The 21,430-nt window shown below is 41.3% G+C and overlaps 1 protein-coding gene across 2 annotated transcripts in view; it reads right to left on the bottom strand.

Moving 5' to 3' along the window:
• SLC9A7 (solute carrier family 9 member A7) overlaps positions 1 to 21,430 on the bottom strand; it is a 67,311-nt gene that overhangs the window by 11,779 nt on the left and 34,102 nt on the right. The window contains exons 6-14 of one of the 2 annotated variants that reach the window (XM_072334068.1): positions 20,922 to 21,027; positions 20,492 to 20,633; positions 16,495 to 16,600; positions 16,052 to 16,140; positions 15,826 to 15,939; positions 12,882 to 12,993; positions 12,108 to 12,261; positions 5,837 to 5,896; positions 1,570 to 1,633 (exon numbers count right to left, since the gene is read on the bottom strand). In XM_072334068.1, coding sequence (XP_072190169.1) covers positions 1,570 to 1,633; positions 5,837 to 5,896; positions 12,108 to 12,261; positions 12,882 to 12,993; positions 15,826 to 15,939; positions 16,052 to 16,140; positions 16,495 to 16,600; positions 20,492 to 20,633; positions 20,922 to 21,027 — 947 coding nt within the window. The remainder of the gene's footprint in view (positions 1 to 1,569; positions 1,634 to 5,836; positions 5,897 to 12,107; positions 12,262 to 12,881; positions 12,994 to 15,825; positions 15,940 to 16,051; positions 16,141 to 16,494; positions 16,601 to 20,491; positions 20,634 to 20,921; positions 21,028 to 21,430) is intronic. The other variant, XM_072334076.1, reaches the window with a different exon arrangement.

Below are 21,430 nucleotides of genomic sequence, written 5' to 3'. Positions count from 1 at the left end.
TTCTGGTCTTGCAAAAGCCAGAGGAATCCAAAGGGAACTGACTAATGGACTCCATTAGGAATGCAACGCACAGCTAAAGAGGGAAACAAATGGGTAAGTGCTTTATGTTTACATGGGAAAAAAGTAAGCAAGTTATTTCCACACAGACACTGAATGAGAACAGAATACCCATGTTCCGGCTGTAGCTGTTTCCTGTTAAAGGAATTCCACTGATACTGACAAGCAGAGTCTGAAAGCCATCTTACCACAATACCACTTCCTAACCTTGGTTTTATGCCATAACTGTGGCCTTCACTGTAAATGGCATTTTGAGGCCCAGCCTTCTGGTCACTTCCAGGCGTAAAATCTATAGAATATACATGCAACCTAAAGGAATCTATCATGTGTTGGATGCAATCTTCCATAAAGAACACAGAGATACCTAATTCAGTTTATGTAATGAAAGAGATGCTTACTGAGCAGGCAAATATCTGCATAATCTGTGACATGAAGGTAAAACAGATGCAAAACCCCACACAAAGTTGGAGATTGCCAGTAAGAAAGTTGATCCCAAATGATGCAAGTATCTCACGCATGTATCATTAGCCAGTCTGAACACCAGCATCATATAATCTGGGGTTTACAAAGCAAAGTTTGCATGCTTGCACCCTATGCATCCTCTGGGTCCGGTCATCCACATTTCCTGCCATTCAACTTCATTTTCCTCTTGCTGACTCCTACATAAGCAACCAGTTGTGCTACAGAACAATTAGTGTCACTGTAGTGGTATACTGTTTGGAAGTGTAAACTAAGATCTGCACAGAAGAACATGTGATGGAGAGTTCCTTGTACAGAGGAAGCTCCCAGTTAAACCTCAGGAAATGTTTTCTTTTCAGATCATACACTCCTGTGAACTCAGTCAATTTACAAACCAGGTAAACTGAACAACATCCTTCCAGTAGTCTTGTTTACACATGATGTACCGTCGGTGAAAAAAGCAAGTCTCTGATTGTTACTGATGCATAGAATGCTGCACTAGTGATTCACTGAAAGTCTGCTGAAGATAAATGACATCTTTTCAACGCTCCTTTTGCCTTAAGGATGGTAGGCAGTAGAGGCAAGATCCAACCAGGTTCTGGTATATTATCCAGGAGCTGAAGTCTGATTAAGAATCTTTGATTCTATGCAAAAGTCCAAGGGCTAAAATCTGTTATCAACTACAGGACAGAACCAAGAGGATTATCTGTGTCAGTTTAAGGGTAGACTGTTTCTGCCGCACAATGTTAAAAGCATGCATTTGGCTGGTGGAGAAGGAAAACACTTTGTTATAAATGGAGCGTTTTAGTATATCTGGGGAGAGTTTTGAGCCCTTATACCTACAGACAAAAATCTGAAATGCAGGAAGACACCGCAGTGTTACCTCTAACAACACAACTGCTCTGGTGGGCATTAATTGGATGTTACAAAGTAACGTGCATCACTGATTTGCCAGGAGAGAAAGGTGTCATCTGTGCATGTAGCTTCTGTAGTTCTTTATCCCAGTTATACAATAAGGATCAGCCTAATAGAGAAGTTATATTAATTACTTACTCCTTGTAAGACTTGAAAGTTGTCATTAGTAGGTGGAGGGTCCTGATCTGGGTCAACCCCAACCCTACAGAAACATTAGGAAAACAAAGCAAGTGGTGTTACCGAGGATTGAAAATGCTGTAAGTTTGGCAGAATGCATTTTAAAAGCACCTTAAGCATCCAGCAAAGCTGCATTCAGAGAGATGACGAGAATAGATTGAAGAAGAGCTGTCCATTGTTCCCTTGCAGTTAAACAGCTACAAACAAGATGCTTCTTCACACAAGCAGCAACTACCTGTAGATAACAGCTTTAACTCTACCTCAGCACCAGCATTAATCACCTACCTTTGTTGCCAGTTCTTTCAGGATACTTGCAAATACTACTTTTGGCCTGAAATGATGAAATATCTTCTTCAGTGGAGAAGATCCCTCACACCCAATAGCAGAAAATCACAGACTAAGGAAAAGCCCAGTGTAAATATATGACATAGTAAGTAATTCAACTGCCCAATGGGCCTGAGAGTAGCTCAAAAATACCATTAAGAAAACAAATGAAACACACAGACAGTCCCATTTCTTTTCTACATTTCTTTTCTTTTGTAGACCATCTCCCCTATGAGGAGAGACTTAGGGAACTGGGTCTGTTTAGCCTTGAGAAAAGAAGGCTGAGAGGGGACTTGATCCAGGTTTATAAATACCTGAGATGTGGGAGCTATAGTGGCGAGGCTGGTCTCTTTTCAGTAGTGCGTGGGGACAGGACTAGGGGAAATGGGCTGAAACTTCAGCATAGGAAGTTCTGCACGAATGTGCACAAGAACTTCTTTACAGTGAGGGTGACGGAGCACTGGAACAGGCTGCCCAGGGAGGTGGTGGAGTCTCCTTCTCTGGAGATATTCAAGACCCGCCTGGACGCCTACCTGTGCGATGTGGTGTAGGGAGCCTGCTTTGGCAGGGGGGTTGGACTCGATGATCTCTAGAGGTCCCTTCCAACCCCTACAATTCTGTGTGATTCTGTGATTCTGTAACAAAAGCATTGTGTGAAATGCCTCACATTAATTTCCCCAGTTTTAGAAGAAACTGAGCTGATTTAGAATAATTGGGTGCCTAGATTTTGTGTACGCTTTTTCTAGCCACAGTGCCCATGCAATCTCTCTTCTGAAACAGTAACCAGAAACCAGCACAACACTGCAGATGTGTCCAGGGGATGTATGTATACATAAGGCAATCAATGATCCAGACATGCTATACTTTCAGACATACACTGCATCGATTAAAGTAAAAAGGAACACCATTAAACAGTTTCAGGGCAGAACTCTATAAAAGAAAAGTTGGCATTGAAGCAAATGTTTAACTTATCCTTGTGGACTCAAGGCCAATCCAAGGCCTAACTCAACAGGGAAAATCCAGGAGGCTGCTCTAAGACAACTGCAGCTACCTCATATTGAGCTGTGCTGACTGGGTCCTCGGCTTGGATTTTTCCTCTCATGCCTCCTCATCCCTTTGTTTTTCCTTTCATAGCAAGAAACAGAGCATCATGTACTGGGCAGACTGGGTACCGTACTGTAACACGTACCAGAATAAAATGCCACATGAAAGAGCTCTGAAAGGTCACAAGAGCTTACACATTACTACTTAGGCCATTGCTAAGGAGTAAAGATGGGATAAGAAGAGTTTTCTGCAGACAAAACTAGTTACCTCACCCACTATCAGGAAGCAGGCTCAGTATGGCAACATGTGAGACTGACCATTCCTTCATAAAAACAGAAAATAATATTACAGATCTGTGGCTTTTCTAGTTCCAACTGCACATCAGAGAGGTCCAATGTATTACAAACAACCACCAGACTGGAGTTAGCCATGCAGCTGGCAATGAGAACTGAGAGTCCACAAAGCTTGTTTCAGAAGATAAACGTAGCTTGCATTCCCAACATAATTTTAACTTGCTATGCTTCCCATTCACTTCATGCTATATAAAAGCAAAAGCAATTCACAACATCTCAGCTTCCATGCGATTAATAAAGTTGTGCCTTTGATTTTGGAGATTTTTAGCTTCCCTGAGGCAGTGGAAAGGGGTTGAGAAGACGACCAAAGCAAGATGACTATACTATTCAGGGAAAAGTACACCATAGGGCAGGTGTTTGGGTTCACTGGCTTCCTGAAGAGGATGATCCCTTTTCTATATGAAAACGTTTCAGGTTTCAGAGAAGACAAAAAAAGCAACAAAAAAAAAACCAAGAAAACAAAAACAAAAACAAAACTACACGTTTCTTTCATATTTGAAATAACATGTGGGCAGATTCATCTTTTTAATCGTTTTCAAAATTATTCTTATGGGTAACTTATAATTTGAATTTTTCTAATCAATTCTTTTTTAGCCACTTTCCCCCCCTCCCTTAACTTCATGTTTCCAAGCTTGTCCCTCAGTTCACAGATTAACACAAAATACAATACTACTTTGAGTTCCCACAGCTACTCAAGTAGTGTACAGTATCTTTCACCAGAGTGAAATGTATAGAAAGCATTTATTATTCAGAGCAAGTCCACCTGATCAAGTTTCATATTACATACACGTAGCTCTCCTAACAAGCACTGTTTTTGTAGATACTGCATCCCCAGCTTCTAAGACAGTCTCATTTTTATTACCTGAAACAGAACAATACAGGAACAGCCAGGTATCCCTTTCAAGCTCCTTCACAAGGAAAAGAGGCTCAAAGAACATTTAGTTCCCTCACTCTTTCTTAATTGCTTTAATAACTGCAAGTACACGGAAAGCTGGTGTATGCATGGATGGCTTTCATCATAATTCTTTTCTTATTGTTAAAGGAAAAAAAAAAAAGAAAAACAATTCACATCCTGACACACATTTAAAAAGCTTTCTATAATTTAAATGTGCTATAAAAGTTTTTCATTTATCTAAACAATTGTCACATTTAGAATAATGACTGGGTTGGCTTATGCAGATTCCCTCTCAGAGGTCAGAGGCACAGAGCAGTGGTGGCTGAGGCCTGGAGAAGGGACAGCCTGTGGATACCCCGTGGAAAGGAGCCTGCATTGGGGCAGGAGGGATGGGGGAGCTGCTGCCTGTGGGGACCCATGTGGGGCAGTGCCTGAAGGGTGGGCCCCAAGGTATGGAGCTGTGCTGGGGCAGTGCTGGGATTGCTGAAGCCCACAGGGATCAGTTCAGGATGGATGGCATTGTAGGATGGACCCATGTGGAGTGGGGGCACAGGGATCGTGGAAGGGTGGCAGAGACAGAATGTTATGGGCTGGCAGCAGCCTTGGCAAGTATACTGGAACACTCAAACACTATGGCTATGTACAATTCAGCAACGTAAGCAGCATGCTTGTTGATACAAACATGGAAACCAAACATGTGGAAAGGAATAGCGAAAAAAAAAAGTAGGTAAAACTACTTTGAGTTCTCCATAGTGCCATTTTTCTAAAGAGGTGGAACAGTTTCTTTTGATACTTCAAAAACCTTTCCAAGGCCCTACAAGACCTGGATGCGAAGTTACCAAAATATAACTATTACATCCTAGCATACGTAGTTGCAGTGACAGCCAGGAATGACCGTAATAGATTGTACTCCTTACATTCACTGTACGTGCTGCTTGGATGTTAACACAGTGCATTTCTGGTAAATTTAGCACTCAACAGAACATTCACACACAACAGGCTATGTGAAAAATTTACCATTGCTCCACGCCACAAATGTTGTGTGTTGTACACAGTGGCACGTACAGATGACAGAAATACACTCTACTTCAAGATATTTTCCTTTTTCCTGACAGTTCTAGAAATAACCAGCTGATTCTCTGTCATCTCCACTCTTGCAGCACCCCGCTACAAAGCAGTCTCACAACCTTTACGTTTTAAAAATACATTTCAAGGATGCTGAAGTCCCCTACACTTGAACATCTGTATGTAGTAGCCCCGAAGAATGTCTAAGACCATCTATGTGATAGGATAACAAGATCACATCCATAGTTTTCTCAGCTTTCAAGCCTTCCCAGGCCAAAGACATTAGTTTTGCTTCATCAAAGGGTAGGGTTTTGGGGGTTTTTTGGTTGCTTTGTTGTTCTTAAGGCTAAATACTTGATGCTTGACCCACATTTTCCCACAGCTCACAAGAAGAAATCTAATTCAGAAGTGAGGAAAATCTATGGCACTGCAAAAAAGGAGAAGCAGCAGTAGCATGCCATAGTATAGAAGAAGGGCACACAGTGTTACAAAGATAAAGGAAGGCAAGCACCAGGTTAATTTGGTATCAAGGAAAGCACAGTGTCACCTGAAATACAGCCAGCGGCTTTCACTCATCTCTTCCACCGATGGAACACGGTCACCAACTCTGGTACAGTACAAGAATGGAATGTGAGTAACAAAAAGCTCATGAGATGACAGCTTTACAGAATTGCCTAGCAAAATAAAACAAAAACCCTTACCCAAACAAAACAGACAAAATACACAAAAATAAGAATGACAGAACAATGGCATAGTGACAAAAATCATAGAAATTAACCACAGCAGCTCTTTTTGATGGAGATGTCCAATGATGTTCTTCATTTGTTCAGATTCAGGCTAGGAAAAACACCCGCATTCATGACAGGCTACACATTCATAACTTCTACACTGCAGAAGAGCTCTTAAGGGAAATGTTACAGGGAGACAAGGTTGATCAAAGACAATTCCCAGCACTTTGGACTCGTGTATTTTCTAGAGGGGAGAAAGTAAGTAAAGAAAAAGTCACAATGGAAATCTATGCATATACCAAAAAGGCTGCCACCACAGACTAGTTTTAGAGCAAATACTGGTAACACGTACATAAAATACTCAACTGGTTAACTAGCAGTAAGCTAACAAAATCCAAGATCATAAATTTTCAGTCACAGCAGAGCACTCTTACCACTTGCTTTGCCTTTTTCTACTGTACTTAAGAACATACAAACATAAACAAATGAAAGCATGTTTTGTTTCTAGTACTTTCCAATATAAGTTCCTTAGCAATTCATGTATTATTCCACCGCGACCCTTTCCACTTCTGCATGAAGACACCAATTGTATACCGCTTATAGGAAATAAAAGCCCAGGTTACCACCAATCCACAGAGGTCTTACTTTACAAAGAACGGGTATGCATCCTGACTGCAGGCTTACATGTTTAAGAACCAAACATTTAAGGTCACACCTTGTGCTACTACTAAAGGCATGCAGCGATCTAACCCTTCAAAGCTAAGGCAAATGCCAGACTTTGGGTAGATCTGGGTTTTGGATTTTTAGTTCAGTAGCTCACTCTCATGCCAACATACATTACAGGTCAGAGTACTCAGCTTTTTAAGTCCAGCACAGAGAAAGGTTTGCATCTACAGCAAAAGCTAAAATTAAAAACTGCCCAGTAACTTCAACTCTATGACTTCTCTTTGCTCTGTCTTTGCCAAGTCAGCATCTGGGAAAACATCAGTATGAGTGCAGCATTGTTGGAAAATTTTGGCTATTTTGGAGGAGATTACCTGTTTCTTAGAAGGTGGCTGAGGAAGAAGACAATTCCTATATTAAAAATAAAACTAAAGGTGATCACTCAAAAACTCTAGAGCTGGGTAGACTGCTGCAGAAATCGAATTTAGGGTATCTTTGGGTACTACTTTACCTGACCTAACCAACATAATGACTCCTGAAACTGCCCATACAGGCTAGGCAGAGCTTGGTCAGTTAAACTCATATCATCCTATATGCTCTAGATACACCAACCCAGATCCTACAGAGCCTGGGTGTTCTTCACCCTTTTTTTCCTCTGGTGGGAACTGCCATGTTTCAGACCACAGGAACTCAAGAACTGACATGCTTATATTGAGGCATCTAAAGGAGGAGGTAATCCTCCTACCAGGGAAAAAGCTCACAGGGAAAGTCCAGCAAGGCTGGAGAAATGACAGCTCACACATTAAAAAAGATTCATGACTGATGACAAGAAATCAGAGAAAGCAGAATATGGAGAAATCGAATATAGAAAGAAGACTGGAGAAAATAGTAGAGAAATACATAGCAAAAGGAAAGAGCTTACAACAGAGGGAGATGGACAATGCACATGCCCATCCTTCAGGGGCAGAAGAAAGCAGTTAGAAGGCAGGTTTGGAAAATGATAAGTGTAGAAGTGTAGGAAAATTAAAATAGGCAGGAAAGCAGAAGAGTGAGATCTCTTATTGAACAATTCCCACCCCAGACACAGACACAATACAAGGCTGGATCCCAACTTCAACATTCACTTCTTGTCATTGCAACACACCGCAACATGGCATTTAAGACAGGCATTTTATCTAAAACCTAATAGCTGGACCACCCTGGTCCAGATATATTCAGACACTGTCATCAAGCTGTTAGTTTCACCTTCAACCCAGATAGGTAGATAGTTCATATAGCAGCTACCTGAGACTATTCTCAAGTTTTGTGGTTGTTTTTTCGTTGTTTGCTTATTTAAAGAGGGGGAAAAAAAACATAACACTAGATAAAAAAACTCCTTGAAAGATTCTGTTTGCAAAGTCATACAGAAGGCAGTAAATACCTAAGCTGACATTGTCCAGGCAGCCTAAGTATATTAAATGGAAAGTTATAATCCTCATGTTTAAGATTCAGAAAAAGATGGCTTAGTATAATTGAAATTACTTCTTTAAAGTACACAAACGTTTGAAGCAGCTTATGAAGGAGAAGCAGGCATTAATCTACACACTACTTCACTCAGCAAGAACTAGGTCAAAGCCTAATGAAAAAAAACAAGAATGGGAAATATCTTTTCCATACAAACGCGACAAGTTCCCCTCTTCTTTTCCTGCAATAAATAAATGAAGCTGTACGTCAGCTACTTTTCAGAAAAGAGGAACCCTGCCAGTGGTTTTGATTCACAGAGCTAACTTACTGGAAGTGTTAAAGCTTCACACAGGATACTGTTTCTTCACTTTAATCACAACAAAGTAAAGAGACTTTCATTTTTAATGTTCAAGTAAGTTGATTTCTACCAAAGAAAAAACACCTACCGCTAAAATCAAATTAGTTTTACATTCACATACATGAATATGTTCCACAGCCAAGACAGCGTACAAATTCAAACAGAAATGACATCATGGCTTGACACTGGATTCTGGTGTTAGTTATTAAACTCACCTAGAATCAAGTGGCAGAAACAAAAAGCACCTGAAGATCCCATTCTTTCCACTTGGATTTTGCTGTCACAACCTCACTTTTCTTAACCAGTTAAGCAGCAAACACAAATTAAGCCTCCACTGCAAACAGTAGGTCCTTGGCTTAGTTGTACATTTAAACTTGACCACTGGATACTGGTTATATACCTTATCCTTAACATATACCTGAACTACTGATTACTAGAGATATTCAGAATGAAGCACAGCAAGGAATATGGCATTTTGGCCTGTTTTCATAGAATCACAGAACAGCTCAGTTTGGAGGGGACCTTGGGCAGGGCTGTCCCTCATTAGCTCAGGCTGTCCAGGGCCCCATCCAACCTGGCCTTGAACAACTCCAAGGATGGGGCACCTACAGTTTCTCTGGGCAGCCTGCGCAAGAGACTCACTACCTCCTGAAGAAAGAATTTCTTCCTAACATTTAACCTAAATTTCCTCTCTTTTAATTTAAAGCTATTCCCTCCTTGTCTTATCGCTATTAGGTCATGTAAAAAGTCGGTTCCCCTACTGTTAGGAGATCCCCTTTGTACTTTACCAAAACTTAGTTTTCATATTATCCTCTCCTTCCGATCTACTTTTCTTTTAATATATTTCACATCAAGAGGGAGAAGGGATCACCAGAAGAACAAAGAATGCAACCCAACCACCATTCAGACAATAGGAACATGCCTCCACCTCAGCCACCGCAAGGCTCCAGATCCCTGCATAACCACTGCCTCATGCATGCACACAACTATCTCTGCACGAACACTGTGGTACCAAGCCAGGCTGAAAGTCTTGGCTGGAGCCAGCTCTCTGCTAGAGTTCTATTTAAACTGTGCAGGCTAATCTTAAAGATCACTTCTCATTTATGTCTTCTTTAACCCTCCAAAAACTGCAGTGAACGTCACGTGAGAGATGGAGTGTTAGGAGTCCGTACAAATCCTGGCACTTCAGTCCAACACCCAGATGGCATTAGTTTCTTATTTCTCTCCATTTACTTACTCCAGGAAACAATGAACCTTCTATCTTTTTATCTCTCTTCTGCTAATCAATCCCATGCAGGAGCACCACTTATCTTATGGTAAGTGCCAGAGCTGAGAAAGCATCCAAAGTGCTGTCTCAGCACCACACAGTGCAGCCGTGTAAAGCAGTGGGAAAGGAGAGCACCTTCATCTCCTCCTGCCTACCTCACTCACTGGGGGAAAGTGACAGAAAAGCAGCACATGTCTAAAATTCAGCTGGAAAGTAATCCATCGCTTCCCCGCTCATGAAAAGTCAGGCAGGACTTCGTGCTTTCCCATAGAAGACTTTGTCCCAGCGGACTATGCCGAACCAAGTTTCTAGTTCTCCATCAGCTGCACACGGCTGCCACCTCCCGGCACGAATCTCAGGTCATCCGTAAGAAGCAAAGCTTCAGGGATCAATACCGCTGAGTCTCCAGGGCAGCTGCAGGCAGACCCAAGCAGTTCTCTGCAGCACTTCCAATGTGGAGTTCCCCTGCTGACTCTTCATAGGAAAACTAAACATTTATTTGCTGTCAACCACGTCAAACAAGGGATGTTTAAAATAATTACTGAAATTAATGTGGTTAACGTTTTAAAAAGCTAAACGCTCCAGCCTATGGTTCAGCCAACTGTCTGTTGGCAGCTGCTCCTCCAGGAAGGGAGGCTCCTTGAGCCCAGTTCAACCTTGGTAGACTGCAAAAAGTTTTACCTACCTACTGCTTGCAAGAACTCATCTCCTACTTTCTTGTATCCCACGCCTCAGAAAGCTTCTGTATGCTGCTGGTCATGCAAACAGTGTCTGACTGGTTTGCTGCCATTAGTACCGTGTTTCCTTATATACCACTGCTAGCCAGAAATCTGCTTCCATTTCCAGAGGTGCCTAATGGAAAGCTGCACGCGGTACCTACTCCAGGCACCTTGTCAGAGTCACTCAACAGCTTTCACATGGAAAAAGACACCAGGCAGGCTGAGCTTAGAAGTATCACTAATGGTCAAATGATACCACATCATAAATGACTTAGGAGCAGTGGAATTGTTTTGCTGTTGATCTCAAGACCAGGTACTGCATATGCTGTTGCCAGTGGCATGTTCTTCAGTGACCCTGACTACAGGGAAGCGATACTTGGAGTGTTAGCTAAACATCTGGAAATTGCTTTTAAAGGACAAAAATGGATTTGTTTGGCACCAAAAAATAAAAGGAAACCAGGATTACCAATGTCTGCTGCTAGACAGAGCTGAGATGTTGTAAATAACTGTTGTAATTTATCAGGCTGGAAGCATCTGACATTGAATGCAGCTGGTGTCTGCCTGGCACAGGTTCAACTCTGCCAAACACATATCCTTAATGACAGGCTGTCACACAGACTGACATATCACACTTTTTAGTAAGCTCATCCCGTAACTTCAAAACTTGCTGTTGACGTTATTGTATCAGATAGCTTGGCTTCAGCTGCCTTCAATAACAGGTCTCATAAACATTTTTACGAGTCCTATCCATTCATATATGTATTTTTTTGTCCAATCTAGAAAGCACCTGCTACCTGTTACTACAAGTAGTTCACTGAAATTTCCAAGAAGATGGTTAGTATTTTCTAAGGCAGAAACTGTTTTTTACCTAAGATCACTTTCTCCTGTCCTAGCACAACACAACAGTAGACGTTCTGGCTAGCAGAGCTAGGCTCCATCTTACTTCCCTCCCCACACAAACTACCAAAGCTTTCAGAATGCCTACAAAAGTTGTCCTTAAGGATTGATTCATGATTCTTTAGGGCTTCTGTCGATAAGCGGCCTCAAACACAACAGTGCCTGCAGCCCTGAAGTACTAAGCATTGACCAGAATTTACAGACACGTGGCTATAATTGTGTTGCTCATCATTTCTATAGATCACCTCAAAACAGAGGAAACACTCAGAAGCAGGTTCCCATTTATCCCAGTTGTTTAGACAGTTAATTTTATTTAGATAAACGTTTAAAGTGCATTCAGCAGAGCACTAAAGTCTCCATCTAACTTGAAAAACAACACAACCATTACCCTTAGGCAGAAGGTGGGGAAACGTCTTACAGGATAACAAGTCAGTATTGGACCAGATTGGCTAATTCTTTCTTTTCTATATCTAGCAGTGCTACCCCCACATCCTGGGAACTGGGCTGACACTGATCTAGAAAGTAACTCACAGAGCATCAGGAAGCTTTAGGACAAATCCCAGCAACATCTTGTACACGTCTTAGTTTCTTTTGTTTTGTTTTTAAACCAGCCTGCACTAACAATAGAATGTTCTAAATACCTAGAGCACATCTAGAAAGCATCAAACAAGTTCCACAGGACTATTTCTGATAAGCACAGTTACCACTTGAAAAACTTCCTCAGCATCCAGCCACATACTGACCTGATGTTCAGCCATGACAGCATGGGAGTTGTGCCTCCACCAACAATCCATACAGTGAAGAAGACAATGAGGAGAGTTGTTGAGAACATCATCTGATGAGCATAGGTAGCAGTATCTCGTATGGCCAGAGCAAAGGCCATGGCTCCCCTGAGACCTATGTGAAAAAAAAATAAAATGAAATAGGGCTTCAGAAGTGCAATCACGCTTTCATAATACAGCATTGCTTGCTCCCTTACAGACATACGGGCTGAAAGTGATAAGCAGAAAGCAAGGGGTTCAGAGTACTCTCACAAGAGTTCTTGCTCCCTCAGTTTCCTTGGTAAATTATGCCCTGGGATGACTTAGACTGTAACTTGTTCTGGTAGTTTTCGGTAACTTACAGAATCCACAGGTGCTAAAGATCGTTTCCATAAATTAATAGGAGAGAAATTCAGAAACAAACAAGTTGTGGACAACAGCAAAATAGATTTTGGAAATCAAGCAGCTCTCCGAATCTAAATGAAAAGGCACCCTTCTCCAACACTTCAAATGAAGATACTTTGTTCCCAACATGAACTGATCACAAGCTGCCAGCAGCTGTCATTTCAAGATGTCACTCCTCTCAGACATTACACTTTCTGTGAAAGCTGAAAGATACATGAGTGCATTCTGCAGCTGCCAAGTCTTCTGTAAGGGAAACCTACATGTTCGTAGAACTATCTCCTGCTTTTATAATCCACACATCTTATGACTTAAAAAGAATGATTGCTTTACCAAATATTATTGCTCTTTTACCTGAAAACATCATCATGTGTTGAAAATTCCAGCTGATCTTATGCCTTCTGCCCAGATTCAGCAAGAAGGAGAGGGGGTAGATGTGTGCGGCTCTGCCCAAAAAGATCGCAATCTGTTCACAGCTGAGGGTTAAGGATTTCATCTTCCTGTGGGTTTAATACACCCTTGGACACCTGGCTCTAACACAAAACTTCTGTTTTAATGAAAAATGCATGCAACAATATCAAGTGTCATGCTATTCCCGTCTATATAGAACAGACTTTCACCAAATATGTGCAGAATGAACTCACTGCACAGAATGCAGACTATTTAACCACGTGTTTTTCATGCAGTTAAATTACATCTAGTATAAAGACTATCAGCTGTGCAAACATAAACTTAAAATACCACATTTTAAGTGACTATCGCCTCCAGCATGAGATTGCATTTTAGACCAACAGAAAGGCAGCCTTAGCATAGAAAGAAAGTCAATATAAAAGACCAGCAAGTGTCCGCTACCATTTCTCTTGCAGAGGCAACATGGCCTCTGGTCGGTGGGCATGTAAGAGCTCAGAGAAACTACAAAGATGAATTAAAAAAGAATCATCATCACTAGAATGAGGTTCAAAAAGCTTTTAAGAAGTACTGCAGAGATTAATAACTGTAAGTGATAAGGTCCTGCCCTCCTGCACTATGGTTCCAATGAATAACTAGAATGCTGAACAAATGTTCCACCCATCTAAGGAACACTTTAGTGCAAATTAGACCGATAAGCTGAAATCCTATTACACACCAACACAATATTGATCCCTTACTGCTAGGATAACAACATTAGAAGAATGAAGCAGCTCTCTTACGGAAAACAAACAAAAGCATAAAAGAACTCAGGACTTATCTGGGTTGTTGTTATACCTAAATACTGAAGTATTTACAACATAGTCCACCTCTATAAAACAACATAGTCCACCTCTATGGAGCTAAGATTTGGATCATTACTTTCACAGAAAGCTTCATGCAGTTATTACACACAATTTCTACTGCTGTCCTTTTTGGCACTGCAGAAGTCACCACCATAACCAACACCTGTAGGAAGAACGAGTAGGATTTTGCTAACAACCCTGAGGCCTTAGCTCTGCCTTTGCACTCCAACCTTTCTCTTTCAACAGTAATGATGTTTATGTATCCCCCCATATCCCACTCCATAAGGCATTAAGTCAGTGGGGATTCTTCTGCTGAGGCAAAATGTGGGTGCAAGTACACCCAGTGTTATAGTACAAAGAGACGTGAAAAATGCAACAAAAGCGGGTGGGAAGGAAAAGAAGCAAACCAACATTCAGAAAAGAAACAAAACTGATGGCACTGCCTGGACAGAGGACATAGTTAAGTGTGATAATCACAGAATCACAGAATCACAGAATGACCCGGGTTGGAAGGGACCTCAAGGATCATGTAGTTCCAACCCCCCTGCCTAGCAGGGCCACCAAACATACTCCTTTACTAGATCAGGTTGCCCAGAGCCCTGTCCAACCTGGTCTTGAACACCTCCAAGGACGGGGCATCCACAACCTCCCTGGGCAGCCTGTTCCAGGGCCTAACCACTCTCCTAGTAAAGAACTTCCCCCTAACATCTAACCTAAATCTTCCCTCTTTTAACTTAAAACCATTTCCCCTAGTCCTGCTATTATCAGCCCTTTCGAAGAGTTTACTCCCCTCCTGGGAGTAAGTTCCCTTCAGGTATTGAAAGGCTGCAATGAGGTCACCCCACAACCTTCTCTTCTCCAGGCTGAACAAACCCAACTCCCTAGAAATCCCTAAAATCCCTATAAATCCCTAGAAGTAGCACAGATAAGAGAGAAAGAGTAATATATAATATATATTATTTCAATGTCAGTGGAAAGTAATACTCCAAATATCTTGGTATCAAGTTAGATCGTCCAGATCCCTCTTAAGGCACTATTACAAAGCTTTCCAGCCTTAAGCACCAGATATCAATTGTGGGAATGAGAAAAAACGATTACAATGTAGATTCCTCTCTTAAGTAATTCAGGAGCCCTGAAGGTCGAAGGTGCATTTCAGCTCATAGCCAAAACACTGCGCATGCTAAATCTTCATGATGCAGCATACGCTTTTTTGAATCATAAGGTCAGGAGAAGAATAAAAGTTTTGAGCCTTCCTATCTCCAAAAACATTAATACTTGACGTAGGTACAGTGAATAACAGACCGATGCAGGCACATATCCCCTCTCCAAAAACACTCCCTCATTCCTCCAGTTCCTTTTCCATTCCATTCACTTTCTCAGATTCATCTAGTATAACTTTTCCAGGTGGGCAATGTATATATTTGAGATGAGAAGAGAACAAGCAATAATCAGAGTTTGAACGTCATCTGTAAATCCCTTACATCTTCGGGAAAACAAACAAGCAGAAAATACTAAAAACAAACAGACAAAACCAACTTCAATAATTTGCATTGGTGAACTGCTCTTCACCAAGAATTCCCTACTATCCTCATGCATCACTTTACCTTTAGATTCAATGTTTTTCCATATCTGTGTAGCAGCTGCTCACACTTTCCAAGCAAGTGACTCCCTTTGCCTATGCTGATAAATGCAGCCGCACGCTGCTTCCCCCTTCTGTTTCTCAGCTAGGAAGAAAATTTACAAGTCCAGCGTCAAAAGCTCCTCTGTGCTACAGCTACATGGAGGAAAGCGCATTCATTTACTTATATGTTGAATTGACATGACTTTTTGTACCTGCTCAGGCTTTGAGGCAGAGACCTCAGGGTTTTGATATAAGGGTTAATTAAACATTTTCTTAGACTTCTTGAGCCTGCAAGACATGGGAAAACTCTGGTCAACCACCATTTATTTGGTCAGTGCCATTTATTTGATAAAGACAACACACACCACCTGTCTTCAGGTACACATGAAAATAAAGAAGCCTCAAACAAACTGAAAAAGGATACAAAGGCTCCAATGATGAAAACTGGGCTGAACATGTGTTTCTGGAAAGTAAACAGCGCCAAACCCATATAAGAGAAGATGAAGTTCTCAGCCAGGAAGTGCAATACCTCAAATAGCTAAGGAAAGAAGAAAAAGAACACATTAAAGGCCAAGCAATATATACGCTTTTCAAAATAACAGTACACAGCACTATAGCAATACACTGTGCAGAAGGTGAAAGGATCTTGCCTGCTTAGTGCGACTTCTTGATTCAACTGACAGGTTATTGTACGTGTAATGCGCCTGAGTAATCCCACAGAACAGGACAGCCACTACACCTGTGAACAGAATTACATGAAAAAAAATCAGTCTGTTTAATGCACGAGCACAAGATATTTTCCCTTCTCGAGTCCTATTAACTTACCCTTAACCTTGAGATTTTATTAATACCATTTTCAAATCGAGGATGGGGCTGGGCATACTGGGACACAGATGCTTTTAAGCCCAGTGAAAGCTGTTCTTAAGAGCTTTTGCTGCACAGTGAGTTCCATCCTCTACAGCATTGTACAGAATATAGAGAAGCTTTAAGTACTAGCATCATGTTTCTCATAGGAAGGTTTTAATGAGAAAGTGGATCCATAGCTAAGACAGGCAGGAGTTCTGTCTTAATGCACTCAAAGCCACAAACTCACCAGTAAATCCACAGGCTTCTGCAAGCAAGAAAGTGCTCCAGGACATTAAGAAGAAGAGAGCCGTTTCCAGCAGAGGGAAGCAGTGTAACTTGGTAAACTTTGTCACGTTAAGTCATTTGTTAAGGGATCACAAACAAAAGAAATCCACTGGTCCTTTAGGCTTCTCTCTACCTCCTATTTGTGAAAAGCGCTTTTATGCGCTAATAACCAATGCTGGTCCAAAAACACTATTTTTATTTTTATTTGTTTTACATGAAAAACATTGATTCCACATCATGACATTAAGACAAACTTCCGAATTGAGATCTCCTTCTCAAGTCATTAATTTAGGATATTTGTGCTGCACAGCTGCAGCATAACTTGCCTCTTTCAACTAATAGCTTACTCCGTGCCACATTTCCCTGCGAAGTGCCAGCACAGCAGGGATACAGACTCAAAGTTCCTTTTAGATCTCTTTTTTTCCTCCCAGTATGTTTTATTTTTAGATAAAGATTTGCACACGAATACACACTGGTCACCTTTAGATAAACCATATAACGCATTCAGAAGCATTTCACTTACAGGGCTGATCTCAACTACAGAAACCCTGGGATGAAGCACATTCATCAGAATTTTTCCACTCAGATTTGCGGAGGAGTCTTTTTCAGCAGGTTTGGATACTCCTGCATTTTTTTAGGTAAAACAGATATCCTGCCTACAAGAAGATAGAGTTCTTCTCCCTGTGTTGATACATCTTAAGAGAAAATGCCAGCTCAACCACAGCAAGCTCAGCCTTTTCATAGGGAGGAAAAAACAAATTTATCTTCCAAATGAGAGAACTGGAGTAATATCAAACACACAGAATTAACAGTTCATGTAGGCAGTGAAAAGCGAGACAGGTTTCAGTTGCCTTAAACATAGCTCTCCACATACTTCAAAACTTTCGGCCCCATTTATGGGACCTTTTTCCCCCTCCGCTCACTATTTTGGCAGCAAGTAAACAGCAAAGCTTACTATAGCTCAGGTGTCGACAGCTGTGCACAACTGTACTGGGAGTTACAGAAAGAAATCATGTGCTACAGGAGTGGTAGAGAAACCTCTGGTCCTTCTGAAGGCTGACGGCTAGCAGTCTTTGAAATCCAAGCAGGGCAACAGTAAGAGAACAGCAGGATGGGCACTTGGAACAGCAAGATGTAGCACTCTCCCTGTCCACAGGACAGCAAACAGCACCTTGACAGAGACATCAGGGCTGCACCAGCATCCACCACTCCTCTCCGTGTATCATACAGCTGCATCCAGGGCTCTCTGTGGCATTACACAATCAAAGCTAATGGCAACACAGCTGCTTGGGGAGTTATGGTTCAGTACACTGAAAACAATGAGGAGCACCACTTTCACAGGAAATTCACAGGTCCTGGGAGGTCTGCAGCTCACTGCACTCTGTGACTCTTGCAAGGAGCATTCAGTTGGCCCACAGGACTTAGTGGAAGCAGTCTCCAATGGGCTTTATCACAGAATACGGTGCTCACAGCAAGCCACAAGTGATTAACACCAGAGGCAAACAGCTGGCAGCATTTCAGTGGTTAGCACAAAGCACTCCTGAGCCTGGCTACCTGCTCCCCACTCGCACTACTGCTTCCTGTTGGCATTCTGCATGGCTCAGAGGAGGAAAGCACTCTGAAGCTCATATTCCAGACACAACTTCAGACACAACCCTGCTTTGCCAGAAGGCTGAACTCAAAACAAAAGCCCAAACTATGATCAAAAAGTCTCCATGACTGCTGGCATTAAACAAAGTAACACTCCACATTTTCTAAACAGCTGTAATTCTCCACGTGGTCCTTCTTCTATACAATCCATCTCCCTGCCATTTCTGAAGACATACAGCGATACTCCATGGATCACTCTCACATCCCAACAGACTTCTTGTGTAATATCATACTTCTGAAGCAGCAACAACAACTCGAGCAGTACTTACAACCCGTCTTCCACAGAAGACTTAGATAATCCCACTAAAAATTTATCCCAGTGCCTGACTGAAAAGGAATTCATGTATTTCTTTAGCAACTAGACAGTCACATCAGCTGCTCTATGGGAGAAGAAGAGGTTGAATGTTGTTCCCCTGAAGTTAGAAAAGGGCCCTTGTTAGAACTGATTCCTCATTTCTAGTCTTTTCTGGCAGCCTTGTGAATCAAACCCTTTCTCTTGCCACTATAGTTCAAGCAACCATACCAAAGTAATTTATTACATTCAAAATGAAGACCTGTGCTCATCATTCTGAAGGAAGAGGAGGGTGAGAGAAAAGAAAAGAAAAATAAAATCATTTATTTTAATTGACCAAATTGAAGTACTACTTCAAAATAACTACTTGTTTTCTTAATTTGAACATTAAGGCAAAGAGTTTTCTTTCTTTATTCCTTAGACATTTTGGCTTCACTTCATTCCAGCTAGGCAGATTCTACAATTCAGAAAGAAAATACCAAATGATGCAATACTTTAAATGATAATCATAATAATAACCAAAGGCTTTGAGGCCAAGACAGTTTGCTGAAGGCCAGAATAAGTCTATGTATATTGTCAGCAGTGTGCTTGCAAAATAAGTATTCTGTCTGTTTTTAAAGGACAGTGCATGACTGCATGAGCACCCTTTGCTGGTAGAGAGGTATGGTACTGGGTACTTCACAGCTATAACTGAGCTATAGAACACTGCTTGGGAGTAAGGTTCTACTGACTTCACTCAAGACTGAAGTTACAGGTGCTATTACACACCATTAAGCAATCTTCCAAAATAAAATAGTTAAAATTGTATAACTAAGCAACAGTTTATGCATTTTTATGCATTTATTTTTAAACCAGAGGCTGTTTTGTGAACAGCATCCTTCCTTCTAGTCTCATAGCACCCTCCTGAGCACAAGCATTCAAAACAGCAAGAACCAATTGCTGCTTTAGAACATGATTTTACAAAATGGATCTGAAAGTATTCCAGCTGCAATTAGTAGATGCTCAGAAAGCCAAAACCACAGCAACTACATTTGATCAGACAGACCTATAGATGGCCGGTGGCTTAAAGCCAGTTTAAGAATCGTCACACTAGGTCACATCAACTGCAGAACAGCGGAACTGGAAGACGAAACACAGAAGCACCATAGCACATATTCCTTCTTATATCTGAAAAGTTTCCATTATCAGTATACAATCAGGCAAATCTGAGTGGTGTGTCTATGACAACATACAGTTGAGACACTACTACTTAAGATAATGAATCATAGGTCCATTATTATTGCGCCAAGTATCACATTTTACCCCTTCTAGGTCAGTTTTCAGAAGTCTGGGGAGATCAAAGCAAGCTGGGACAACACAGAAATGCCGTTATCCTTCCCAGTCTAAAAGCAAAGAAAAGATGTTTCTTTTCCCCTCAAGAACCACAAGCTTAAGGCTTACTGCTCAAGCCTAAAGCAAAATCCTTCCAGATTGCTCCCTGAGTGCTTCAGAGTTCTGATCAAAGTAAGCATCAAGAGAGCAGGACAGGTCATGCAAAGCACGCAATGTCATGATGTTAACTCTGACAGAGGTACAGTCTTATCCAAACTGCATGACAAGAGATTTTCAGCAAAAAGTTTGAATGCAAAGCACTCAGAAAGACTTCATTAGGGTCAAAAAAAGCTATCACAGATTCTGCTAAAGACAAAGAAAACACCAGTTATCTTTCAATTACCTTATATAATAAAAACTATTGTTGATAATTCCTAAAAATGAAAGATAGGCCATCTATTTGAAGCCTCTTGTTGACTTGAAACCTTTTAGCAGCATACTGCATGCAGTAACATCATTAAAACTTCTGGTGTGGCCACAGTTATGCTGGAAAAAGTCATTTCTGTGGGTGTCTTTCAATAGGGGTAAATCTTCACAGAGACTGAAACAAGCTAGAGTCACCATTGCTACAGCTGGAAATAGGTGAGCACTGTTAGCACCTGAATGTGGTTTCCAATTTAGAGGAATTTAACATGAAAAAGGATATCAGAGCTGTCACTACTCCTGTCACCGCTCCCATCATGAAAGAACCGCTGAATATTCCCAGGAAAACACCAACTGACTTGAAAAATGCTGCTGCATCAAAAGCATGGGTGTTTTCACCTGTCGGCTGGTAGGCAACTATAGACCTAGGAAGAGAGTAATACAGTGAGAAGTGGCATCAGAATGGTTTAACTGCTTAGCAGCAGAAAATGAACAACAGAATAGATCAACCCATACTGAAGGCAAATTTTTCCTTTCTGGTCTGTGTATGCCTGAAGAATCTTGACAAAGGTTTAAGATACATATTGTCAAGTTTAAGGTAATAGCCTTAGATTTAAAGCAGCATGTCTAAAAATCGATATTTATTTTTTCCTCAGAAAAAGCATTTAAAACAGTTAAGTAATTTCAGAGCAGAAATTCAAGTAGTTACTTACGAAGATAATACAATGGCAACAGCATCATTCAGCACACTCTCCCCGAACAGAAGAGCATAGAGATCAACATCAGCATGCAGCTCATTAAATATTGCTAGCACGGTAACTGCGAGGGAAGGAAAAAAAGAGAAAAAACCACACTGGATGACTTCAGGAGTGACTGTGAGATGAGAAAGCAGACTTGCCAGCTGGCCTTAAGCATTGAAATACAGGATCAAAATCAATCTGGGAAACAGACTAGTCATGTTTATCTACAGGTAAACAATTCTACCATGAGTTTTAGGGTAGCCTCATTAGGCAGGAGCTCTGAGAACTCCCACATGCACAGCATTTATAGCAAAGCCCCCGTGATGGATAGGCACAGTGCAGACAAAACACCTCTACAGCTATTTTCTGTAGAACGCGCTCCATAAAAGAACCAACAAAAAACGTTGTGCTGCTCTGGCTGTGTGGATTGTTGACGTAGCTTTATTGTTTCAATCACAGCACTAATGGCTGTAAATGTTCCC

The sequence above is a fragment of the Excalfactoria chinensis genome, chromosome 1 (assembly GCF_039878825.1).
Source record: "Excalfactoria chinensis isolate bCotChi1 chromosome 1, bCotChi1.hap2, whole genome shotgun sequence".
NCBI lineage: Eukaryota > Metazoa > Chordata > Aves > Galliformes > Phasianidae > Excalfactoria > Excalfactoria chinensis.
This window is presented reverse-complemented; position numbering and strand designations above follow the sequence as displayed.